A 26,691-nucleotide genomic window follows, 5' to 3' on the forward strand; every position below is an offset into this window, starting at 1 on the left:
ATCACGCTTGACAATCTAACAAAATGAGAATGAACGAACAAGATTGCATATCAACATTCCGATCTGCGTAATGAATCTACAAAGCGATAGCTCATTTACTCTTTTTAGTCTTGGCCTCAACGTTCAAGCCCTCCACTTCTATATCCTCCTTCTTGCCCTCCTCATCTGCGGCCTTCTCATTCTTTTTCTCCTGTCCGTCCTGTATATCTTCCTCCTTCTTTGCGTCCTTCTCCTCCTTCTGCTCCTTCTCCTTCTTGCCCTCCTTCTGCTCCTTGTCCTCCTTCTTCGCTTCTTCCGCCTTTTTAGCTTCGACCGCTTTTTGTAGTTCCAGCTTTTTCACCTCTTCTTTCCTTTTCTCATACTTTTCTCTCGAGATTCTTTCCTCCTCCAGGGACTTCCTGGCTATTTCAGCCAAGGTTTCCATGGATTTGGCCGCTTGATCGTTATATGCACCCCAAGGTTTCTGTAACCATCTGATGATATCATGTCTCTGTTGTCTCTGTTTGGGTAACATGGCTTCTTGCCAAGTTTGAGGACCGTAAAGAGGTAAAGTCGCTATCCATTCTTCTTTTGTCAAGGGTCCGATCATTTTCTTTTTCTGTTCATCAGAAGGGTTCTTCTTGGGAACAGTCTCTAGATAAGCAGCGATTTTGAGTTTTTCTTTTTCGTATCTTTGTTGTTCGTATGATTTTCTAGGTTGACCTGGAGGGCCATGAGGATGAGGATGAGCTCTCTTCTGTTGCATCTGAATGAACTGTCTCATATTTTCACTTGGTAACAATAATGATAAATCTTCTATATCGCCTTCTTTCAGATTTTCTCTCAAGATGTGATCATTTCTAGCTTGTTGTTTTGTCATTGGACCAATAAACAATTGTTTCAAGAAAGGGAATTGTTCTTCCATTTTCTGTTTAATCAATTTTTCCCTTTCGAATTCGACCTTGTTGATCTCAGTGTCTTCTTGTTCAGTCCTGGGTCCATGTGGTTTGGGGAATGATATAGGTGCGAAACAATTGGGGAATTTATCTAATCCTTTTTGCGCTTCTTGCACATCATTCAATTCTTTTTCAAGTTTGTGAATCATTTGATCATGATTCCAATCTGCGTCTTGACCAACTATATAAAGATTGTTTACTTGATCCCATCGAAGTCTAGCAATGACATACTTCAATGCGTAGGCATGATGAGATCGAAGCATCGCATAAGAAGGAGTAGGTGGTTGAGGTTTATAAGTGAAAGCATTATGCTGATGGTTCGTGTGGGACGAAGTAATAGGAGTCATGGGAGGTGAAGTCAGACCAGTGAAAAGTGCAGGGTGAGTATATTTAGTAGGTGAAGCAACGAAAGTCATCATGTAAACTATATTGTATCTATCAGAAGTTGCTAAATTGTCTATATCGTTTTACTTGGTCAATGATATTAGTAGATGAGTATTTACTAGTGTGTGTGATTGTTGGCGAGTGTGAATGGTTTGATGGTGAGTTGATTATGAACGGTGTTTGAATGAGAAAGATAAACATCATAAGTCGAGTTGTATTGGTCACCTTATATACCTTGAGAAGGCCAGCTGGGAACATTTCTGTCGACTCAATAGTCTAGCTGAGGTCACTCCCTCATTCTATCCTTTCATCGTGCATCACCTTTCACGATATGCGTCGAAACCCGTTTTAATCACCCGAAAGGATGATTTTGCTTTTGCGACGACGGCTATTAGCAGTGATGTATGGAGCGTTGTTCGGTCAGAGATCTTAAAACTCGTTTTGGAAATCTATATTTGCATTATTATGCTTTGGACAAAAGTATCGTTGTCCATACATACCCTTTCATCTATATTGTCCTTTCACAAAACCTGTATTTTATCGTTAAAGTGTGTCGTCATGTCATACTTGTGTTTTTTTGTGTTCGTTTTGTTTTGCTTGGTGTTCAATCAAGTTTCCTCCTTATCAACTGCTTCACGCATCATATCTGGATATATACCCACAATATCAGCATGCTTGTCATGCGCCAGTAATAACACGTATGCGATGTGAATGATCGTCAGTCAACTCACCTCCCCAGACTGAAGTTGCCATTGAATCAAAGTAATTTTCATCTTGTATTTCCTCTGTGGGAGTGGGCGATTCACTATGCCATCCAGCATTAATCAGCCTACCATGCATGATCCTGAATCGCCACAGGAGTTGGGAGTCAAGGACACGTACCGTCTATAATGAGCGTCTTCAGAAGACAACATACTTCCAATAGAAGTTTGTCTACCTAATGATGGTCTAGATTGATGACTAGGTCTTGCAGCGCTGCTACCAACTGACAAAGCGGGTGAATGTCGATTGTTAGACGCATGGAATGACACATCCGGTGAGAGTGGATGAGATGCGATATTGTGATGTAGATCTGTAGATTGGGTGGGACTTGATATTCTTGAATGAGGAGGTGAAGGTGAAACATCACGTTGAGGTGAACGGTTGCGAGATGAATCATGGAAAGGATTTCGATCGAATTCATCTAATGGTGGAGTTGCAGGCATTGGTTCAAGCACAATAGCCGGAATACCTGATTCATTTCGTCAGCTGGATATTCTAGGCTCAACCCAGATGCGCTCTCATCAATATTGAGCTGGATGTAGCTCACCTTCAGCCTCAGCGTTAAGGGTGCGCTTTCTTTCATCTCTCGAAGCCAAAAATCTTCTTCTCCAGTATATCGTCCTCAGTAAGCCTCTCACTCGATCTAGATTGACGAGATCCGTTACTCTTTCAGTCTTAGCCCGTCGCACGAGCAAGTCGTCCAGCCTGCAAGGCGTGTCAGTCATCGTCTTATAGCTTACCGTCATCAGAAAGTGTTTCACTTGTTTCACTCACTGTAGCGCCTTTTCATCATCAATCAGTTTGTAGTGAGATAACATCATCAACATAGAAGTGAAACTAATTCCTCGTCCAGGTTCTTCAGATATCTTAGCTTCATTATACAGTCGGGAGAATAAATGCCGTCTTTCTCTAACTTTTCGATAATCGATCTGTGTGATTTGATGTTCTATTTTCCTTATATCAACTGCCTTTTTGACTCCTGTAACCACAAATGATTTTCCAGAGGCACTATCGATAGGGTCAGGAAGAGCATTGTGTATCATGTTGGGTATACTATATTCGGCAGGATACGTTCGAACTTCAAATACACCCGTTAAACGCTAAGCCGACTGATTAGCCAAGTTCCCGCTCACTACATGTGAGATCTCGAAAAAATGTCTTACAGAGAAGAACCGGACAAAATCTTTACGTTTGATATATCCAGTACGTTGAATGTCAAAATCTGCCCAAAGTCGCTTGAATGCCCCTATCAAAGCTGTCAGTATGTCATAGAGACTTCTCAATATTGCTTCAGCTTACTCATTTCCTCTCGATTGAGCGAAGACCTCCCTGGCATTTGGTAGACATATGCGAAAGATTCAACCACCACACCAGTAAACATATTTAAGAAGATATACCTATTAAGCACAAGTCAGCTTAACCCCATGCTACCCTCGTTCGTTGGTTAAACGGACTTATCAGCGTACTCACATTGATACAATGTTCCAACTGATGAAGAGGGTATATGCACCCGGTGCGCTACCACAATCTGACTCGAGGAAATTACTGTTCTCCGTACATCGAGGTGGTGATATAGTACTTCAAGATCGAACATCAGCTAGGGAGGGACCATGCTGCTTTTAACGTTAAGCTGAACTTACTAGTCATGCATATAACCGTTCCATCCCTCACTGATTTGGCAATAGTCAAATCAGCCCAGCTCGAGAAGACAACAATAAGTAGGTACTTACCCAGTGGACATGAAAGCCAGCATGATCAGAGCGTTGCCGAATGAATAGTAATTCTGGAATCTTGTTCCAGCATTATTACCCATTTTCGTCAGACCAAACACCTCAAGATACATTATCGCAAACCAAATGAACAGTGTTGCCCATAGAAGGAATAAATTTCCAATAGCAGGTAAACTCGCTCTGCGATGTCATGGAGGAAATCCAGTTAGCCTTATCGTTTTGTACCGGACGGTCGATTGAATGGGTAGACTCACACTGAAGTCTTGAAAAGTTGATTCAAAGAACTAATCCTTTGAACCAATTTAAGGGATATAGGAACCAGGAACAGCTTTTGCAGTTGAACATTCACTTGATTGCCTGGTAATCCTGCACCTGCTACTTGTAATGCTGGAATGGTGGTTGCGAAACTTCCGGTGATCACAATGACATCGAAAATGTTCCATCCATTAGCCTTGAACGACATTATGCCTAAGCCGTAAAATCGAATAAGTAGATCGATGGCGTAAAGCACAGTTAGGCAAAGGAAGATGACATCCAGTTGTACGTCTGTAAGGATATTATTGGAGAAATCCTGCATCCTGTAAATGACAATCATGTCAATACCGTTTTACTCGATGATCAGAGCGGAACATGAGGAGAGAACGCTTACATCAATAGTAGGATGTGAAGGTAGTATATCCAGGTAAAGGTGATTGCCCAAAAACCATCTTTGGTCGTGGCACGATCATAACACCATGCTCTGAAAGGTAAAGTAGGACGACCTTTTGGTAATTGAGACGGTGTTTGAGCTTTGATGAATTTAGATAGATCCACCCATTGTCTTTGTTCTGTTGTTAGCAGGGCATTACCAGATCTCGTACTGAAATTCTGGATAATGATGCTGAGAAATCGCAAAGCGTCAGCTAAAACATCTTATCTCGAACCGACAGAGGTATGAGATTAATGAACTTACCTGACGAAAAGAGTCAATATAATAACACCACCGAACAGATTGAAGATGAGCATATATATTGCGTTCCATTGAGAAGCCATACTTTGAGGTTGTTGATCTTTTCCCACAATGTTCATCAAAGAAGACATTACGTCTATCCAACCTTCCAGTGAGACACTCTCGAATAAGATCAAAATGGATTCTCTGAAAGAGTCAAAAGCCCATACTGAGGCGTCAAGAGCGGGGTTGGCCCAAACTCTAGGTACTAGGTATGTAAGCGAATCATCTGTCGAAGAGGTTGAGAATTCGTTTATGCAGGTGGATTTTCCTGACACATCATCGTCGTTGCAGTAGAATAGCAAGCCAGAGAAGATGTTGAGACTACGGGCGAATTTTCTTTTAGCTAATTGTTCGGAGCTAATAATGAAATTGTTAAACTTACCCCCAAACAGCAAAGGGAATCAGGTAAAGAACCATTAATATGGATGCATCCAAAATCTTCAATGCCCCAGCGAAGAGTACCGCGTGAAGTGTATCCCTCAATCTCGAGAAAAGAGTGATCAGTCTCAAAGCTCTGAAACTCTTCAATGATCGTGTGACCCGACTCAGACCACCAATGAATATCAGTGATGTAGTCGTATTGATTAGAAGGGTGATGAGGATGATGAAATCCAAGACGTTCCAAAGTGATAATAGATAAGCGTTGGGAGAAAACATGAAACCATCTGCTATGATTTTGATTCCAGCTTCGATGATGAAAACCGTTCCCAAGGCGACTTCAGTGAGGTCAAACCATGTTCCACGAATATATCCATGTTGACCATAATAATTTCGACGATAAGCAGGTGACGCAACTGCCGCAACGACAATACTAGCTACCACTGCACTGAATACAATAGCCTTCAACGCTAATTGGAGGATCGGATGGGCCGGTCGACCAAATATTCGATCACCATATGCAGGTTGAACACACGCTTGACAGAATCGTCGAATTGGGTTGTTTTGCTTGAATATCCATAGAGATTGATCAAAACTTGGATGGGCAGCAATGAAATCTGCCTGCTGATTTCGACGTTCTCGCAAAGCATCCATATGTTCATCTGTAGATGGACCAGCATTCAGAGGGGGAAGTAGATCGGTTCTAGGTCAAGGTCAGCTGGCAAATTTTGATATTCCAATGTAGCGTCCATGACAACTTACAATCCTCGATCATCATCCATATCATCATCCATATCACCGTCAAGATCCTCGAATTTTGGCGCAGTGTGCCGTCGGAGGTTACGAAGTGGAATAGATGATTCTTCCTTGTCACGCCCAAGCAATCTTCTCATAGCTCCCTTAGCTCCAGCGGTATCACCCCAAGCGCCCACCTAGAACCCAGTCAGTTAATACTCCGTAATCACATAGCACATGAACGAGTACTTACGTCAGAGTTTGATACGCCACCGACATCCGCTCCGATGTTCTGCTTCAATGGTAATACCAAGTTTGGTGGTAGAGTTCCAACTTTGACGGCGTTATGTCGAGCAGACATCAATCTGTAAGGGTTCAATCGATCAATCCAACTTATATGGGCTGATTGAGGTTCTGCCCTCCGAATGAAGGCTTCCACTTGTTGCTTGCGTTTCTGCTCTTCCGCAATGGCGAAATTCTATAAATTTTATGGAATCAGCACAGAATGTTTCGATACGAGAACATCGGAACTCACTTCGTTGATGACAGCAATGAAGAGCTGGACGAGAATGACTATGAGCATCACTTATTAGCTGAGGACATTTCGCACAATCTACTACACAGCTCACAGTAGGAGAACAACATCCATCCACAAAGGAAGATCGCAGAGATCCAATTTTGGCGAAACTGGCTCTCAAACCCCATCTGCATAGCGACGAATCAGCTGTATCCATCTACTAGGAGAAAAGCGCGAGAAAAGCTTACGACACTGTAAAGAACATCGGTCCAGTTTTCAGACGATGAGATTTGGTACATTCCCAGAAAAGAGTTGAAAGTTTGAGAGAAAGTGATCAATGCTCCTTCTTCCAAATCGCCTCGAAAAAGTTGTAAAGCCTTTACAAATCGTAATCAGAAACACACTCAAATCGCTGATGGATCAGATCTTACTCACCATCAGGGCACTAAGGAAAATCATCAAGAATAGAAAAACTACCATGTTCAATAATCCCGCGAAACTACCAAAGAAAGTATTCTTTGCAATCGTTTTATGTCAGCGATCAGTCTGATTTCACTACTATTTCGAGTGACTTACTAAAAGAGGTCTCATTCTTGGGAAAGCTAGAATGACTCGATACCACCTCAGTAACTGGAAGATCGTTAACCAAGGATATATACCACCTTTCGAAATGACGGGAATTATGATGATAGAACATCCCACAGCTAAGAAGAGGTCGAAACAATTTCGTCCACCTAGAAAGAAGGATCTCCAATCTGGGAAGTGACCCGCTATGCGAATGATGATTTCGACGTCGAATGCCAGCGTAAATGCAATTTCCAGGTTTTCTGTTTACAGTCATGTAGGTAAGTATGTAATATGACTTGGGTCGATGGGGTATAGCGGAGCCATATACTGTATGTGCAAAGAATTACTCACTAAGCAGCTGAATCATACTAACAGAAGAATCACTTGTCTTTGTCCCTTGTGTGATCATATCAGTCAACACTAACAAGACCCAGAACAATTCGGTCCTTTTGTATATCGTTAAGACCCAGTTGTGCAGTTTACGTTGTTTGCTCTCTGCTGACCATTGAGGATCTGTCCCAAGCAAGCTTCTATGTTTGATGATCAGGTTAGAGATTGATTAGTAAACACTTCGGGTGAAAGGTGTGAACTCACTCATCACCTCCAAAAGCACTTCTTTTGGTTTCGGCACGAATATCGGAGAACGTATTGACAACCACAGCGACGAGCAAATTCAACAGCCAGAAGTTGAGCACTATTACTCCAGCAAGGAAGTAGAATGATGAGCTGAAAAAGTCGGAGTCCATGGCGGAATACATCACTGGTGCCCAAGTATTGACTGTGTATGCAATATCATGTTTAGCGAGAGTTGACATGTCGCTATACCAATTTACGACCACTCACTCGAACAGATGATAATAACTTGCACCAATGATTGGAATATGTTGTCAAACCCATTGACGCCGTTATTTGGATTATCATCGGTAGTCTATTTGGTTAGATCAGCAAGTCTGATCATCTGTTCCGATAATGTAGAAAGGCGACTTACCATACAGACTTGACCTAGAGGACATATATAACCTTTGGGACTTATACTGGAAGGTGTACCATCCAAGTCTAAGTAAGGGATATGAGCTAAAGTTGATGAATCCAAAAAACCACCACATTGTTGACTTAAGGTAATTTGATTCGTTTGATTATTTGGATCTGTTAAAACACAAGATCTTCTGAATGAACCTCTAAAAGATTGAACACCAATAATCGAAAATATTCCAGCGGCGAAAATCAAAAAATAAGCTACGGTAACTAACATTGGACCCGCCCTTTTCAACGAATGAAGAATCGTCGTTGTACCACTAGTGATAACTAGTAATCTACCTGCTCTTAAAACGGATAAAGCTCTGAATATATAAACATGTCTGTTGGCTGTGGCTTCATATCCTGATATAGCCAAAAAGAATGTTATCCAGAATGATAAGACTGCTATTAGATCTATACGATGCCATGAATGTCTTAGGTAGGGTCTTCCTTGTTTTGATAATTCTTTTTGTTTCGCAACCGCTTTTTGGAATGGTGCTTCAGGTAATACTGGTATGACCCTTTTTGGATCATCTTTAGGTCTCGTTGATAATGTCATTGATCTACCGCCACCACCACTATTTGACGGTCTACCGTTGTTTGTTGAATCGCTGTGGAATCGCCATGCTGCTCTATGAGACATCTTTGACCTTGATAGATTTCTTTGGAGATCAGTTTGAGCTCTTCCGACGCGCCGTTGAACAGTCGGGATCACACCAGAGGGCGAGAAAAGGAAATCACGAAGTGATCGATCGGGATCGAGAATAAGGCCTGTGACTACTATCCGGGCGAACATTTCCAGTCTGAGTTGCGCATGAACAGTTGGTTCATATCAGCTCCTAGCATCACAGATTTACCGTCTCTTTTGGGATGAGATGAAGTTACTCACGTAAAAATACAAAATAATGCTAGAAGGACATAATCCACCCATGTCTGGAAATACCCATCGTCAATTCTGGGCACATTCCTCGCAGGTGCCGACTGTATAGCCAATACGACGACATTGGTGATGATCAAAATGAGGATGACGGGTTCAGTCCAGCTGAAAGCATATTGGACAGGTTAGCATGAACAATCTCCGTTTTTGGATGGGGATGAGCAGACAACGGTGCTGCCTTCAATCAGGGTAGGAGGAGCAGGGAAGGGGTCGTGAAACCAAATGAAAACTCACGAGTACCTCATCAACTTGTCCATTGCTATTCTAATTTTACTATTCTTACTGAAAACACCTAATGTTTTACCTCTTAAACCTTTTTCTGGTGGTTTCGGATCAGGTCTCAATTTATTGTTGTCATCACCAACAAATTCATTCCCACTTCTTATACCTAAACCAATTACCTCCCCTGATTTATCTTCTTCATCATGTCGGTCTTCTTCATCATTATCATCATCACCGTCGTCATCACTTCCTAATCTTTCTATACCACTTGGACCTTTTTGAGGTGATTTATCAATGCCCATTATATTGACTACTCTAACACTTGCTTTCCTCAACGATTTGCTAACTTTCCTTAATGTATTCGATCTGGCTAATCCATTTTCATCATAAACTCTCTTACCTGGTGATCTCCTTATCCCAGGTGAATTGGCTTTCCTATTTCCCGGACTATTTCTCGAGGAGGAAGTTGAATTAGGATTTAAATTAGGATTTGAATTTGGGTAATCATATGTTTGTCCAGGAGTTAATCTTTCTCTATCTTCTGCAAATGAATCTCCATTTCTCGGAAGTGAAAGATCAGAATGTGATGATGAATCTCCACTTTCTCCTTGACCTTGACCTTGAGCTTGAGCAATCCCATCTAATGAAATATCAGAATCATATTTACCTAAAAAAGGTAGATTTCTCCTTGTATGATCAAGATTTCCTATTGGAGTGATCAAATCTTCGTCTCCTTCCAAATCTCTATCTTGCAGAGGATGATCTGTTTGAAATTGAGGTTGAGAAACGGAATATGTATTTCCCCAAATACCAGTATTATTGTAATCGCTACTATTGTAAGGACCAGGTCCAGCATAAGCTATATCTCTTTCTTCTGTACCAGGTTCAGTTCCACCTTCGTATCTTGGATCTATTAGATGTGTTCTTGAAGGTGTGTTCAATCCATCTGAGTAGGATTGACCTCGAGAATGACCTCGAGAATGAGAATGAGGATTCTGTAAAAAAGTATTCAAGTTATTTTCTTCTCTTGATCGGTTCCAAGATGATCTTCTCGATAATCCATCCGGTGTAGGTGATGAAGGTGATGCAACGGGTGAAGGTGATGATGAACGAATTGCCGCCGAAGTCGATATCGCTATTGATATACTTTCATTACGAGATCTTGACCTTGAATGTGAGTTTGAGGTCATGATGTCCACCTTTTCATTTGGATTGATCTGAACGAGCGCAACGAGTTCCGGATATTGTATTGAATCAAGTCAACTTCAAATCAAATCAACTGCAGTGACAAGGGTAAATATCCTCCTGTTCCACCCAGATCCAAAGTTTAATATCTATCCTATCTATATTCGAGCTTGTCGCTCCATCTTGTCCTTGATCACTTTCGGATACTGTTGACAGATTGATCTAGTAATATCAAAGGAAAGGTATGACAAGCATGATTTATCATCCACCGCTGTCCTTCTCCTTCTCAATGTCATCTGTCGTAGTATTTTCATCGCACTCTGAACTGTGCCTGACGCGGCGCGTCTCTCGATCACAACTCATTGGGAGCACAGCTTGAATCATCAAATCAAAATCACAAAATACATGCCGATAGATGCTATAATATATGCAAGAAAAGATACATTGATCAGACATAGGGTTGGGGGTCTACCAATAACAACAAGACCTGAATAAAGATGACAGTACTATGCACAACGGTTATATGAACTGTGAAGAACCCAAAAGGAAAACATTAAGAAAGTTGAAAAGAAAAAAGAAAAACTCAAAATGACCAAATTTGTTATTGAAACGAAGAGACTAATGAGATATATATTGGAACACCATAGAGACTTCTGGTAAGCCCAGTTCTGCTCGAAGTAGATCATCGTGCATTTTACCCAATTCTGCATTGCGGTAGTGATTCCAGCTAATCACATTGGAACAGCCATTAGTTTCTAATCATCCATTGGACCTCACCCAGATATAAGAAAGACTTACGTGCTGGTATCTCCGTATAATAGTGCGGGTGCTTTGACGAATTGTTTACCATCTCTACATCTTTTGCACTTATATGTATCGTGGGTATCACAAGCTGTCTCGGCGTTGAATTTGAATAATTGCCTCAGGTCGTCTTGCGTAAAGTGTCGAGCTGTGTCTTCGGCCTCGTCTACCACACAAGCAGATAAGTTTTGCTTTTGGCATCTGCGAATTTCAAACCAGATTAATGAACAGTCCAGCAATAACTCAGAAGGTAGGCAAGATGAAGTGTTGTACTCACTGTCTCTGGAAGATCTTTTCTTCAATGGTACCGGTAGTCTGGAACCTGTAAACGAAACATTCCTTCTTTTGACCATCTCGCCATACTCTTGCAAGCGCTTGTTGATCACTGGCAGGATTCCAGTCCTGCAATACTACTAGTCAGCTTTCGTCATCTGCAATAGCTAGGCGATCCGAGGAATCTCACCGGATCGAAAAGAACCAATCGATTGGCCCCAATAAGATTGATACCACAACCACCGGCTTTCGATGATAGTAAGAAAACGAATTCCTTTCCTTCCGGATCATTGAATCGGGACACGATCTTGGATCGTTTGGGTACTGACATCGATCCATCAAGTCGGAGGTAGCCATACCTACACAAGAAGATGAGCTTTGCTCGATTCTGCCTTGAGGCTTTCCGTTAGCTCACCTGTTATTACGACATAGCTTTTCCATCAAATCTAGAGTTTGGGTCGCATTACTAATGAGGACGATCTTATCATTTGTATGATTGCGTATATGAGACAACATTCTACGATTATCCTGTCAGCTAGCTGGAATGAAAGCGTCCAGCAGTAGTAGCGTACCTTTCGAGAACCACAAATTTCCCTGAATAGCTGCAATCTAGAGTCCTATCTCTGCCTTTTCCATGATAATCATCCGGTAAGACGTTCTCACTTCCAGGTAGATCTTCAGGTAGATTCAATAAATCGGGATGGTTGACTAGTTTTCGAAGCAGGCCGATAGCTTTGAGAGGCTGAGAATCCTTTCCTCGTAGAAGACGCTGAACGTCTTTTGACGTAACAAATAGGTTGTATAACTTTTCTTGTAATGGTGACGGTTTGCAAAACACCACATGCTCGTACTTGACCGGCACTATAGGGGTTGAAGACAGTAAGCTGAACGTTGTCACGAGTGAAACGAGGTATCAGGTAGCTTACAATATTTCGACAAGAGATCGTTTGTTCTTCTAATGATAAATTTGCTGACTAATCCACCTAATTCTTTCAGTTTGGCATCACTTTCCGCTTTATCTTTATCTGAAGCATCTGCATCTCTACCTCTTAGAATCTTCGACTCAAAGTTCTTTTTGAAGTCACCTTTAGATCCTAGATATTCGGGATTGGCGAAGTTGAGTAAAGCGAAATATTCCGATAAATCGTTTTGAATTGGAGTACCAGTCAAAATGACTCGACGTTGGACGTTCAATTGTGTTAAAGCTTGGAATGTCAGAGTGTCCGCGTTTTTCAATCGATGACCTTCATCTGCCAGAAGTAAACCAATTTCACAATTTGCTAATTCTTCTTGAAGTGTTCGAAGGGTTTCATACGACACGATCATGACTGTAACATGTACAATCAGCTAGTGATAGGGTGACCATGTGATCTATATCTATATCTATAGCTGACTTACCAGGAAGTGTGACGTTTCTTCCATGAGCCTGAACCCATCTTCTTACAGCTGGGATCAATTCTGCCTTTCCACCTTTACCATCCACCACCATTGGGTTGATAGCACCTGGACCGAGCCATTTCACCAGTTCATTTGCCCAGTTGCCGACTAGAGAAGTAGGACAAGCAATGATGACTTTCTCACATGTCGCTTTGCCAGCAATAGGTGATTGTTTGAGAAGTGTCCACAGGAGGGCGATACATTGTAGTGTTTTACCTACAGCAAAGGTATTAGACCACATCTACTGGAAATCGTAGAGATGAGGGTACTCACCAAGACCCATTTCGTCTGCCATGATGCATCCCCAAGCGTTTGAAGCCAATAGTCCCGTGGTGCATCGATACAAGAACTGCTCAAATTCAGCTTGTATCCAGAAAACAAGCCTTGTCACATAAGCTTACCTTGACTCCTTCGATTTGATGTGGTCTGAGCACCTTAGATAATCTAGGATCTATGACCACTGGTACCTTGACCTCCTTTTTGTCTTTCTTCACATCTACTATACCCAAGATAGCTCTGAGAGATTTATGGGGACCTCTGGCCTCCTCATCTTTCTTTCTCAATTCTGCTTCTTCCTTCTCTGCTTCGATCTCTTCCGGAGCAGGTCTATCATCTATAGTAGGATCGAAGAGAACAATGGCATGATCTGACATTGGATCATGTAACGGCCTCGGCGTAAGAGTAGGATGACGTCGAGCACCTAGAGAGGCATGGGAAAGTGTGTGTACTATGGGTTCTGATGATTTGGGAAGGAACATGACTGGTATTGTAAAGCTGACATGACACAAAGCACGTATCAGCTTGTACTTGTCCTATTGAATATCTGATAAGGATAGCAAATTTACCTCTTAGTGAATACTGTATCTTTTTCTTTCGGTTTGAAAACAGGGAATTTCCTGTTACACCATTTTGCCATATCACCTAAAACACCATCTTCACCATATTCTTTATTTCCCATTGCAAATCTACCTTTCTTAGCAGCTGATGGTTTCCCATCTTCATCTGAATCGCTGTCATTCCCACCACCTTGACCTTTATATGACACGGCTTTCCTCTTTCGTGCGGGTAAAGCCGTTTCTCTTTTCGGTGCCGCTGTAGAAGGTGGTTTGAATGCTTTGAAAGTCACTAAACCGAATCCTCCCCCGGTGGCGGAAGTCACTTGAGGATCACCTGGTCGCTGTGTTGATGGTGCCCTTCTAAGCATGTTGATGACGCCTTCGGGTTAATCAAGAAGGCTAGTACCAGTGACGAGATGTAGCAAGGTGGAGACGATGAAAGAAGTGGAAGGAGTGAAGAGAAAGAAGACATAACAAGCGGCAAAAAGAACAAATGGTGGAAAAGATTTTGGTCGCAATACAGTGGTGAAATCGATCGTGGTAACATCATCACGGAAACAAGTCGCGTCAAATGATAATCATTAAGATAATACAGTCAACCATCCTTATCACTTTAGAATGGATGCCACGTGGGATAAGAGTGACGTGGGTTATTTCTTTTCAACTTTGTCAAAGTAACAAACGCCCTTTACGTCATCGTCACTACCCCCCCCCCCTTTTGACTATGCCACGTGGGTTGTGTCCCTGATCTGTTATTTGTATATTGAAAAAGCTGTACAAAGTACTAAAATTAAACTTCTCATTCAGAGTGTGTGAGTGTGTGTGTATCATATTCAATTCCAGCATACGAAGGAGAAAAAGTCAACAAAAGAGAAAAAAAAGTTACATATTCCCATTGAATTCATTCCCATCTCTTTCAATCATATCGACCTATCAGTATATCCCATTTCCCACCCCCATCCCCCCCATCCCCCTTGTCGGTAGTATATCCTCATCATAATCATTCCCGACTTACTGCAGTCATATAGCGCATATACAGTCACCAAATCACCCTTTACTCACCTACACCTATTTCTGAAACGCGTTCACCCTCGAGCCTACTTTCTTTCCTTCCTTCCCCCCTGACTTTGATAGATACTTCTTCTCATTCTTATCCGTACTACATCTACATACCTGATATACCTCACTCTCATTCACCAAGCATATATACATAATACAAGACTATCACTACGCATCTCATCAGCATTTACTTTTCCATAAGGGAGATTTAGGAAACAGTCGGTCTAATCAAGGTGAGTTTACGGTTTTCCTCACTTCTCAACCAAAATCCGACACAGCCCCTTCCACGTCCACTTCATACCGCCATCTCTTTCATATCAAAGAGAGGGAGAAAGAGTCATATACGACTTGGTATTATACATTCGTGTGATAGAAGAATGATTCACTTGCATTCGAGGGCGATGCTGACGTCTTGCTTCCTTTCCGCTCCTTCTCTGCCATACACACACATCATTTCTACCTTCAACAACGCATTCCAACTTCCTTTGTCACCTTGATCCGATTCATTCATCCCGTCTGTCCCCTAATACACCTATCTTGCGAATCATCGTTCAACACACACCCCTCAAATTCGCCATCTCGTAACGCGTATGGCAATTCTCAACCAAACTAACTTCTTTGCACCGTCCTTGCTCTCCCATCACATATTCACGACTTTCCTGTATAATTGCTTCTTCTTCTTAGTTCAATTCTCAGCACTTCTCTCTAATTCATTCTTTCATCTATATTCATTACCATTTGACGGCAAGCCAATATGTGTGGTGAGTACCTATCACCCTTAATTTCGAGGTTGCAATGCCCTGATATTCTTATATGACGTTATGAAAATAGGAATTTTCGCCTACTGCACTTTCCTCGTTGAGAAAGATAGAAAATACGTCTGTGATGTTTTGTGTAATGGTCTCGCTCGTCTTGAATACCGAGGTTACGACAGTGCCGGTGAGTTTAAGCAATATCATACAAAACCAGGTTGATTGAAAGTTACTGACTGCGGAATATCCATTTTTAGGTATCGGAATTGATGGTGATACTCCCACATCACCTTTGGTCCTCTTCAAGACCGTAGGAAAAGTAGCATCCCTCCGAAAAGATATTGAAGAGGCCATTATCACTCCTTCCCCTGCTAATGAAGGTGCCGAGCCTTCAAAAGTAGACATGAAGAAAGTCTTCCTCAGCCAAACCTCTATGGCTCACACTCGATGGGCTACCCATGGTGTCCCAAGCAACACAAACTGTCATCCTCACGTTTCCAACACTCTCACTGAATTCAGCTTGGTACACAGTGAGTGACCTTTTTCGTTTTGCGTGTACAGTTTTATCAAGCTGATATATTCCCTTCACAGATGGTATCATCACCAACTGTAAGTGCCTTTATCCTCATCATCATCAGTCGTATTCTCTGACCTTTTCCTTCTACCAGATAAAGAACTCAAACTCGTCTTACTCAAACGAGGTTACACCTTCCACACCGACACTGATACCGAAGCTGTAGCCGTACTTTGTAAATATGTATGGGACAGTCAACCTCACAAAAGATTAAATTTCACTGAACTTATCAAGACTGTTATCAAGGAACTGGTGCGTATATCGTCTCAGATCTGATCCTCATATTGTCAGATTTTTGTGTCGTTTGCAATAAACTCAGCCGCAATTGCCCTATCTCTCATCACCGCTCATGGAAATTGTCCGAAATGATCGTCGCTTACGTACACACATGTCTCGTAAATAGGAAGGTTCTTTCGCATTTGTCTTCAAATCCACTCACTTCCCTGACGAAATCGTTGCTGCGCGACGAGGTTCCCCCTTGCTCATTGGTGTCAAGACCGACAGAAAATTGAAGGTTGACTTTGTAGATGTTGAATTGCCTACCACCGAAGAACGAGGTGAGTGAGATCAGCCATGCTCGGCGTGAAAAATTGACTTACCACATCGCTTCCATCAGTCAACGACATTGATGGTGCCGGTCTCCTCGCTGTCCCCAACTCTGTTTCGGATGGCCGCGGTACCGCTGGACCCAAACTCCGAAGATCCCAATCTCGAGCTTTCCTTTCCGAGGACGGCATGCCCCAACCCATCGAGTTCTTCGTCGCTTCCGACGCCAGTGCCGTCATTGAGCACACTAAGCGAGTTTTGTACCTTGAAGATGATGATATTGCTCATATTGCTGAAGGTGGTGAGTAGTCCGCTCCCTCTTGAATGGCTGTTGAGCTGATTGACCGTCTGTAGAACTTCACATCCACCGACTCCGACGAGATGACACTGTCTCTTCCGTTCGAGCTATCGAACATCTCGAAATTGAACTTGCTGAGATTATGAAAGGTCAATACGACCACTTTATGCAAAAAGAAATTTACGAACAACCCGAATCCGTGGTAAACACCATGCGAGGACGAGTCAACTTTGACACCCGTCAAGTGCTGTTGGGTGGTCTCAAAGCCTATCTCCCTGTGATCCGACGAGGACGAAGATTGCTATTCGTGGCCTGTGGTACATCTTACCATTCGTGTATTGCTGTCCGAGGTGTATTTGAGGAACTTACCGATATCCCCGTCGCCGTCGAACTTGCTTCCGACTTCCTCGATCGACGAACTCCAGTGTTCAGGGATGACGTGGCAATTTTCGTATCTCAATCAGGTGAAACAGCCGATACTATTCTTGCCATGAGATACTGTCTTGAGAGAGGAGCTTTATGTCTTGGTGTAGTCAACACCGTTGGATCAACACTTTCAAGAGAGACTCATGCCGGTATCCATATCAACGCTGGTCCTGAAATCGGTGTCGCTTCCACCAAAGCATACACTTCTCAATATGTTGCATTAGTCATGATGGCTGTTCAACTATCTGACGATTCAATTATCAAGACTGCCCGAAGACAACAGATCATCGATGGTCTTCATGATATCCCTGCTCAGATCAAGAAGGTTCTCGCCATGGATAAAGCTCTTCAAGAAATGGCTAAGAATATGTTGGCAAAAGAAAAGAGTTTACTCATCATGGGTCGAGGATATCAATGTGAGTCAGCTGACTCGACCCCTTTGCAGCTGGTGCTGACACGCTTGGACCATCAGATGCTACTTGTTTGGAAGGTGCATTGAAAATCAAAGAGGTGTCATATATGCATTCAGAGGGTGTAAGTGATCTCAGCTAGTATGTTCTTAGGTACGGCATAGCTGATGCGACGCGACGATAGATCTTGGCCGGTGAATTGAAACATGGTCCGCTTGCTTTGATCGATGAACATCTTCCGTGAGTAGATCAGCTGTGCCTTCAATAATATCTCTAATAGCTGACCTCCTTGCATTTCAGTGTCATCTTCATCATGACTCGAGACTCTCTCTATCCTAAGGTACAATCTGCCTTATCTCAAGTGACCGCTCGAAAAGGACGACCCAGTACGTTTCAGCTGCTGCATCGTTGCTTTCGCGTTTATTTCCGCTGACAGAGGCCTTTATTACAGTCATTATATGTAACGAAGACGACGACACAGTTTCCGATGCAGCTAAATGTATACGAGTACCTCAAACTGTCGATTGTCTACAAGGTTTAATCAATGTTATCCCACTTCAACTGTTGTCATACCGTAAGCCACTAATTCTTCGTCTATAATTCGAGATTTCAGCTGATATTTGACGTGGTATCTAGACTTGGCGGTAATGAATGGTGTAGACGTTGATTTCCCAAGGAACTTGGCTAAATCAGTCACTACTGAATAGACAAGACATGACTTTGCTCAAAATTTTTCCGGTTCACCGTGCATATTTCATTTCTCTCTTTCTTAAAACATACATACATAACATAAACATGCTCGTGATCTTCCCCTTTCTGCGAATTCCGATCATACAACATAATTCATCGAGCTCTCTTCGATATAGGATGTCTAGGATTGTTCATCAGGATTATCGCATAAGTAATAGAGGAAGGAAGGAGGGACAGGGGTGAATAGTGTGATCGTCTTATATACCCCCCGCATACTTCAATTTCTCAGTTTTATCACATACACTTTCTCTGTCAGTAGTTTTTTATTTCCTGTCATGTACATAATGAGCCTTGTGCATGTTGCGTGGTCTGTGACTTACTTCTCACTTATTGGAGAGTAAGACATTCATGTGTTGCCATAAAGAGGTTCGTGGGCTTCTAACGTGGTGATGAGCTACCACAACATGTTTTGTTGACGTTAAAAGGACAATGGGTAATGGCGTATATCCTTTGATCAAGCACGAACGAAGCGGTGGTCGGAGTGGAGTGGCCCTCTATGACTCGTTGGATCTTTCGGTCAGATAAGAATTTATATAAGTATTACATAGCTTGATGATCAACAAACTTCTTTCAGTGTCAAGATCATTCATTACTGAGAAAGAAACCCCACTCCAACGTTTGACGCGACTTGGCGAGCCTCCACTTGACTTCACCACTGAAACGACACATATACTCGAGTACACTCTTCTTGTCTTCTACAGGGACAATACCATCAACAACTACAATCCATTGACCATTCCGCTAATCAACTGGGATCGATCGAATCCGACTCTGGTCAAGTAGTCGAGTAAGATCATAGTACTTTGGGTTCGGTGATATTGCACTTTGGTGTAACACGGCTTGAACATTTTCCTTATCATTCTCCTTCTTCTTCTTCTTCTTCTTCTTCTTCTGCTTCGTTGAAGCCTTCGTTTATCACAACTACTTTACATTCAGCTTCTTGGATCCTCATCTCATACTCACACCAGTACAATAAAATCAAGATGTCGGACAAAGAAGACCCCATTCCAGTTCAGATAATAGCTAAATCAGATATCGAATCTACTCCATCAGAAAATAAGAAACCTAAATTCTACCATTTGGATCAATCACCCTCCTCCTCTTCTTCATCATCATCATCATCTTCTTCTTCCAAGGTAGAGGGGAATGGCGAGAAAGGCGCCACTGATGTAGAGATGTCTTCACCCGAATCTTCACCTTTTCCGATAACTCCTGAAGTTATCGTCCAACCTCCCACTTCTACTTCTCCAATTCATCAAATCTCGACTGACGCCGCTTACACTCAGCACGAGAACGAGGATGGAATCCAAGAGGATGGATCTACACAAAGAGTGAATCAAGACCAATACGCGAGAGAAGGGTCGGAGGGAGATCAACAGGAAGATGAAAATGAAAATACATTAGAAGCGATACCATTGACAGATGATCTTGAGAAAAACGAAGAATGGTGGGAATTGAAAATGACTTGGAAAGGAAACCACTATGATTTGAGAGTCGGAGGTAATGACATGTAAGTTAAATTCTGCTTTTTCCAATTACTTTTTTTCCCTTTCGTCATTCAACTTCGCATCATCCCACTATCCATTTGCGCTCTCTCATTCTATCATCTGTAGGGTTTTAGTACTGATTGTTTCGTGGATTGCCATTAGGGTCTACGATTTTAGGCATCGCATCTCGTCTTTAACAGGGGTGTCACCAGAAGGACAGAAACTTATAAACCTGTTACCTGGATCAAAAGGTAAATTAAGTGTTGAACATGATGCTACACGATTCGGTACTTTGGGAATCAAGAAAGGCGCTAAATTCGTCATGGTCGGTACGAGAGAAGAAGAGAGGTTTAAAGATCAATCTGGTGTTGGAATTGAGGTGAGTTGATTGATGACGACGAGTTATCATCACAGCAATCTCCAACGTTCTTGTATTCTACGCGTTATGTCATTGCTCAGATCTCATTGCTCAGAGCTCAGAGCTCGGATTTCGCATTTCGCTGACAATCCGCTCTCAGGTTGTCGACGACTTCGATGTCACATACTCAAATAAGGCTAAAGGTATCTCACCGGCTGATGACCCTAGGAATAAGAGACAAGTAGAAGAAATAGTAAAGAAAATTCCTATCACTGTAAGTTCTTCTGCCAAATTCATTTCCCCTACCAAATTCACCCCGAAGTCAAGGCTGAATCGATCGTAAGTAGATCATGAATGAACCTAGAGAAGGCAAGAAGTTACTCGTATTAGATTTAGATTATAGTGAGCTTAGACATCTCACTGATTTGCATTCAGATCGCCCAGCTGATTTTTACCGCAATGAAATTAACGTAGCTATAGTAGACACTAAACCACTTATAAGCGGTGCACTTCCTTCATCAGAATGTGCTAGACCGAACTTGCACGAATTTTTGGAATATGTTTATCCACATTATGATATAGTGATTTGGTCACAGACAAGTTGGAGATGGTTAGAATCTAAATTAGTTGAGTTAGATATGATTGGTGGTGATAGAAACTACAAATTATCTTTTGTATCTGATAAAAATACCATGTTCCCTGTGCGTATATACCATATCAATCCTCTGGTCTCCTGGGACTTGCAAAAGCGATGGAAGAGCTAATTTGAATACGGATGTGCGGAATAGGTATGGACGACCAAAAATGATAAACCATACAAACACGAGTAAGTTGATCCTTATGCGGGCTGTACGTTCTGGAATCTTAGCTTATATGATTGATAGGGTAAAACCTCTAGCTTACTTCTGGGCTTCTTTCCCTCATTGGTCAGCTAAAAATGTCAGTCAGCTCGAGTGATACACTTCGCACCGGGTGGTAATTAGCTGATACACATTCACGTAGACCATCCACATTGATGATCTGTCAAGGTGAGGTCCAAGTTTCTTGACGAGATATGTCTTTTGAGATCCCGCTGACGTCGAAACCCCCTTCAACTCTCTTAGGAACTTTGCCCTGAATCCCGGTGAAGGTCTCAAAGTGAGCTTCCCAGACCGTCTTGAAGACATCCCTCACACTGGACTTGTCAAAAGAAACATCCGCTGATATATGCGTTCCAGATTCGAGCATTCACTAAAGCTGGACAACCTGAAGGTTTAGCGGATAGGGAATTGGTCAAATTAGGTAACTACGTGAGTCCTCCGTTTCCTTTATACTTGAAAACGTAGGGTGCAATATCAGTATGACATAGCTCGAACCACGCGCAAGGACAAAAACTAAATTTCTTTTGGTATACTAGCTCGTCAACATCGCCAATGCTACGGACGATTTTACCAATTTAGACCATTCTGTGAGTGTCGCTTCGAATCTTCGAGCCTGTATAGCAAGTCTCCCAGCTGAATCAAAACCTCTTCAACTCGAATTGACAGAAATGGAAAAAGCACCCTCCTGGACCTTAGTGCTCCACAGGTTCATCGCCTGTACTATATCACCCATCATGTTCATTCATTACCAACGATTAACGTCTCTTTTTCACGAAATCCATTTCCGATGATTAGATTTGTAGAATAGAATTTATACCTACCTTCTGTAACTATATCCCCTTTCACATTCCTAGAGTGAATTCATCTCATGAATCTGTCTTGTGTATAGTAAGTATCCTGCTCTTCTATCCTTTTATATATAGTAACATTGTTGATATGCATACCACATGAATGAGGTGGTTTCAAAGTGGTATCACGTGATTCTTCGTTTCTGATGATATGTTTCAGCTGAAACCTTGTACACTAGGAAGTGGAGGTTAAAACCAGTGATGTTTCATAAACCATCAGCCCTTTTTTATCCTGTTTAGATTCACTCTAATCCCGTAGTTTACTGTCCTTTTGATAGGACATTGAAGAGATGGATAGCCCCGTTGAGCGGCATATACATGGCGAACCATGTCTCATCGCAGACGGAAATCCACGTCACAGAGCATATGTGGATGTTTCCAGTTGTAGGAATGGGAAATTGGAAGGCAGGTCAGGGTAAAAAGCGACTTTCAACATCATACTATCATGTGTATCACTATTGTATTAACGGGAAAATGTATTTGGTTGATCCATCTGACATCTTTTTACTTTCATGTCCATGTTCTAGTCTGGTGATGGGGAGCAGTTGACAATTGACACTCTCAAAACGAAGAAGGACAGATAAAAGACAAATAACCTTTTGGCAAGGGTGAGTCGATTTGACAGTGTCCTTTCATCGTCTACTCAAAGGGCATTTCATATGTAATTAACCAAACACTGATCGCAGTGAAAATAGTACTCAAGTCAAAACACCGTGCTTGAAATAAGAAACCCTTGATGGCGAATGACAAACCCTTGAAATAACATCACAGCTTTGTTTATCTTTCAACCTTCTTGTTGTGCAATCTGCAGCAATATACATTCAGACTCGAAACAACGAGATACGATTTAAAAGAATAATACCTTTCATACCTTTGATATTTCTCATACAGAAATCAATCTCTCTCACGATTTGGGAGATTTCCCGTGTACCGCATTTCATTTCTCACATTTCCACTCCTTTATGCGAAAATAACACTGAGGACTGAGGACCAAGGATCAAATTACCAATTACCAATTCTGGATTATCGTGGATCATTCCCCAATCACCAAGCCCCAGTCATACAGTGGAATCAGCTGTTCAGTCGCTGCTCCACATCAATCGTACTCGACCACTCTGCTTTTTTCACTCATTTCAATCTATCTTGTACTGTGACAGAACTCCATCATCACTCTTTACTTATTACTCAACGTTCGGAATTATACAATAAAACCACACCTGAAGAGCATCGTACCGTATTGTTTCGCACATAAAAAATGCGTCTTTTCTCTCCTGTCCTACTGGCGCTTTCACTGCCATCGATATACGCTCAGAGCTCCACATCCACATCATCCACTTCGCCATCAGCATCTCGATCGTCACTAAACTCCTCTTCATCAACCACATCACGTAGCAATTCATCGTCATCTTCTCATTCTGCTACACCCACATTGAACATTACGACATTTACAACGACACTTACGACTTATCCTACCACTACAACATTGTCTGAATCATTTCAGCCGGCTACAACATTAACACTATCATTCACACTCAATACATCAGATTATAGTTCTGTCAATCAAAGTATATGGCAAGGAGATTATACGAATGGTACTACCCCTTTTAATGGGACTGATAAACCATGGGAAGAAGGTGATGGTTTTTTACCTTTTAAAATCAAGATCGATCCTGCTTTTGGTGTATTAGGTGGTTTATTGATCATAAGTGGGATACCAGTGGCTGTGTTGGGAGGGAAAAATAGATGGTAAGTACACGTTTATTCCCTTTATTTCCTATTTTGAGGTGGTGATCATCGTCATCAGCAGCAGCAGCTGATCGTCGCCAACTACATGAAATGATTTCTAGGTCGTCAAATGCCATTTCGACAGGATACGCTTTGATGTTATTCACATTAGTCATGGTATTGAGATTTGGGTAAATATCTTCCTTCAGCCTCGAATTGAATTTATGATGCCATGCTGAACTCCCTCAAAATCTGTCTTCAGTGTCGAACCAAACTTGCAGCCACCATCACCTAATCCACCTTCGACAACTTTACGTGGATTATACTTATTAGCTTGTATAATAGCCAGTTTCTTCGGTGCAGCAGCAGGCATCTTCTTATATTCCTTTGCTAAATATTGGGTCTCAGCAATTGGTGGATTCACTTTCGGTTGGTTCTTATTAGCCACCAGGCAAGGTGGTTTGATAGATTCTGTACTCGGAAGATGGGGTCTATTAGGTGCTTTGACTGTCGGTGGATTGATATCAAGTTTACCAAAACAGACCAATGAATGGATGATGTTGATTTCAACGTCTTGGATCGGTGCTACTGCTTTTACCTTAGGTGTGGATTGTTACACTCGTGCTGGTCTGAAAGAGGTACGTCTAACTTTGTTGGTCCTGATGTCTGAAGAACATCCTTTGATGACACATCTATAAATATATTCGCCGTCCAAATTACTCAATGTTCGTTGAAATTGAAGTTGACAATCACGTTTTAGTTCTACATGTACAATCTCGGCTTTCATGATTTGTTCCCAAAATTATACGGATTCAAATACCCTCTTACACAAACGATGATGATCGAGCTTGGTCTCTTAGCTGCTATGGTTGTTGTAAGTTAAATTTCCCGTTTCCCGCCTTGGAAGCAAACCTAACCACTAAACTCACCGGTAGATCGGTGCAGCCATCCAATTCCGAGTTCTGGGCATGCTCACCAAGCGACTTAATAAGATGCGAGAGGAAGAAGAAGAACGTATCGAAGCTGAAGAAATTGAGAAAGCTGCTGAACGTTTCAAGAATGTCGGTGCCGAGCTCAACGAATGGGAAGAGAAACACGGTGCATCTAGTTCTGCTTCAGGGCCTGGATCAAGTGGTCCAACAGATCCTTATGGAAGTCTAAACGGATCAGCATTGAGAGCTACGAGAGAATCAGTTCTTTTACCTCAATTAGGCTTCGAATTTGATCGTGAACGAGATCGTGATTATAATTATGGTCGACCATCAAGTACACTCAGTTTGTTGAGAGATCCCGAAATGAGAAATAATGGCAATGGTAATGGTAGTTATGAGCCGTTATCTATAAAGTCACCCACCTTGAACATTCCCGACACACCTCAAAGTATGTTTATAGGTTTAGAAGAACTTAAACCCGCCGAACCAATACCTTCTTCACCTACAGGATCAGGATCTGACTCTGAATTAGAACAGAAAATGCGCCTATTAGCAGAAATCAAAAAAGCAAGAGAAGACGTTAAAGGTTCTTTAGATAAGCTACGATCATCAACTCCATCAGGTTCAGTCTCAATTGAAAGTGACTATTTGCTTGGATCGGGAAGAAACACTACTCCGACACCTACACTTGGTGTCACAGGCACAAGTGATAGAAGGGAAAGACATACATCGACTGCAAGTAGTAGGATTTTAGATTATTCATATCCAGCTTCCAAGTCTGATAATTCAGGTGAAAGACGTGATAGACATTTATCAACTACAAGCAGTGGAATATTGGATTATCCAATGTCTACCACTGGTGTTCATCACTCTACATCTACGTCACCACCAACACCGCCACCGCAATCAGATTGGGATCGATATTTATCAGAAAGGAAAGTGATCAGTCCAACTTCAAATACACAGACGCCTGAAACGTATCAATCTATGCAAACTCCTCAAAATGGTACTAACCCGAGAGATTACCCTCAGAGATCTTCTACCTATACTTCTGGTCCATTAACTTTGGATATGGATGTTAGGAGAGAAAGGACTACAAGTATGTTGGAACCTAGAGTATCAGATTTCGGATCAGGACCAGGACCAGGACCGAGAGATTCATCTCGTTTGAACGGAACTTATCCATTTGATAGACCGACTGGAAACATGTCAAGGACAAGAAGTGAGGGATTAGATAGAATTGGAGATGGAGATAGACCAAAAACCTATCATGATTACCTTGGAGGAAATAATGGTAATTTAGGTACTCCAATGATCATCGGTTCTGCGGCAAACGCAAGAGCTGATAAGCAGAATCAACGGACCAGACCAGCTAATAGTGGAAGAACAGCAATGACATATGACGAATTAGCTGAAAGACATCGTAAAAGGTTATCGAAATTACAAGATCCAGTCACTAGTAAGATGAAAGAAGAGATTGAGATTGAGAACGCGAGGAAACGGTGGGAAAAACAGAAACAATTGGAAAAACAAGGGATGAAACGAAAAGAAAGAGAAAGGTTTTATAGAGAGCAAGAACAACAAGCTGGCGGAGGTGGCCTAGAAGGTCCTGCTGCTGGAGGAGCTGGACCAGGTGTAGAAGGAAATAAGGGAAAAGCAAGAGAACAAGGTATAAACAAAGCTGAAGAATGGAGAAAAAGTGTCATACTCTCTCCGCCTACAATTTCCACCCAAGCCCCAACGAATGATAAAGCCAGAGAGCAGAAGAAGATTGATCAGAAGAAAAGGGCAAGTAGATCATTCGCTTCTTAGATCTGGATTGATCCATATCATCTGAGACCTGGACATTAAGACGGAAAGCGGAGATGACCATTGTCATATAGGTACTCACAGATCATCACGCTCATTAAGAACATTTTTCAATATCTTTTCTTTCCAATTACTCACACTTGGATGTTG

At 42.0% G+C, this 26,691-nt stretch overlaps 6 protein-coding genes across 6 annotated transcripts; 3 read left to right on the forward strand and 3 right to left on the reverse strand.

The window, feature by feature from the left end:
* Positions 1–91: 91 nt before the first annotated feature.
* On the reverse strand, positions 92–1,354 carry IL334_004768 (uncharacterized protein; the record flags this gene model as incomplete). The annotated part of the gene is made up of 1 exon (XM_062936483.1): positions 92–1,354. The coding sequence occupies one exon, from the start codon at positions 1,352–1,354 to the stop codon at positions 92–94; it is 1,263 nt and encodes a 420-aa protein (XP_062792534.1).
* A 573-nt stretch (positions 1,355–1,927) lies between these two features.
* On the reverse strand, positions 1,928–10,365 carry IL334_004769 (uncharacterized protein; the record flags this gene model as incomplete). The annotated part of the gene is made up of 27 exons (XM_062936484.1): positions 1,928–1,965; positions 2,051–2,124; positions 2,202–2,550; positions 2,629–2,786; positions 2,856–3,181; positions 3,245–3,327; positions 3,381–3,478; positions 3,552–3,659; positions 3,722–3,751; positions 3,812–3,991; positions 4,066–4,389; positions 4,461–4,691; positions 4,764–5,123; positions 5,185–5,883; positions 5,943–6,112; positions 6,169–6,393; positions 6,451–6,488; positions 6,545–6,620; positions 6,681–6,809; positions 6,868–6,948; positions 7,009–7,259; positions 7,351–7,529; positions 7,594–7,777; positions 7,843–7,927; positions 7,988–8,819; positions 8,906–9,058; positions 9,188–10,365. The coding sequence occupies 27 exons, from the start codon at positions 10,363–10,365 to the stop codon at positions 1,928–1,930; spliced, it is 6,639 nt and encodes a 2,212-aa protein (XP_062792535.1).
* Positions 10,366–10,978: 613 nt separating this feature from the next.
* IL334_004770 (uncharacterized protein) lies at positions 10,979–14,075 on the reverse strand (the record flags this gene model as incomplete). Its single annotated transcript, XM_062936485.1, has 11 exons — positions 10,979–11,087; positions 11,159–11,362; positions 11,439–11,563; positions 11,625–11,793; positions 11,850–11,951; positions 12,007–12,295; positions 12,361–12,762; positions 12,833–13,087; positions 13,145–13,220; positions 13,273–13,645; positions 13,717–14,075. 11 exons carry the CDS (start codon positions 14,073–14,075, stop codon positions 10,979–10,981), a joined length of 2,463 nt encoding a protein of 820 aa, XP_062792536.1.
* Positions 14,076–15,520: 1,445 nt separating this feature from the next.
* Positions 15,521–18,479, forward strand: IL334_004771 (glutamine-fructose-6-phosphate transaminase (isomerizing); the record flags this gene model as incomplete). The annotated part of the gene is made up of 13 exons (XM_062936486.1): positions 15,521–15,527; positions 15,598–15,705; positions 15,776–16,048; positions 16,110–16,127; positions 16,187–16,344; positions 16,496–16,649; positions 16,709–16,939; positions 16,993–17,778; positions 17,835–17,896; positions 17,957–18,012; positions 18,073–18,158; positions 18,224–18,346; positions 18,409–18,479. 13 exons carry the CDS (start codon positions 15,521–15,523, stop codon positions 18,477–18,479), a joined length of 2,133 nt encoding a protein of 710 aa, XP_062792537.1.
* A 1,026-nt stretch (positions 18,480–19,505) lies between these two features.
* Positions 19,506–21,923, forward strand: IL334_004772 (HAD hydrolase, family IIID; the record flags this gene model as incomplete). Its single annotated transcript, XM_062936487.1, has 12 exons — positions 19,506–20,032; positions 20,172–20,388; positions 20,528–20,641; positions 20,715–20,769; positions 20,842–21,068; positions 21,156–21,193; positions 21,252–21,306; positions 21,370–21,395; positions 21,471–21,504; positions 21,585–21,656; positions 21,764–21,814; positions 21,894–21,923. 12 exons carry the CDS (start codon positions 19,506–19,508, stop codon positions 21,921–21,923), a joined length of 1,446 nt encoding a protein of 481 aa, XP_062792538.1.
* A 1,407-nt stretch (positions 21,924–23,330) lies between these two features.
* IL334_004773 (uncharacterized protein) lies at positions 23,331–26,544 on the forward strand (the record flags this gene model as incomplete). The annotated part of the gene is made up of 5 exons (XM_062936488.1): positions 23,331–23,821; positions 23,923–23,991; positions 24,063–24,438; positions 24,561–24,674; positions 24,736–26,544. 5 exons carry the CDS (start codon positions 23,331–23,333, stop codon positions 26,542–26,544), a joined length of 2,859 nt encoding a protein of 952 aa, XP_062792539.1.
* Positions 26,545–26,691: the final 147 nt, after the last annotated feature.

Source organism: Kwoniella shivajii, chromosome 6 (assembly GCF_035658355.1).
Source record: "Kwoniella shivajii chromosome 6, complete sequence".
Taxonomy (NCBI): Eukaryota; Fungi; Basidiomycota; class Tremellomycetes; order Tremellales; family Cryptococcaceae; genus Kwoniella; species Kwoniella shivajii.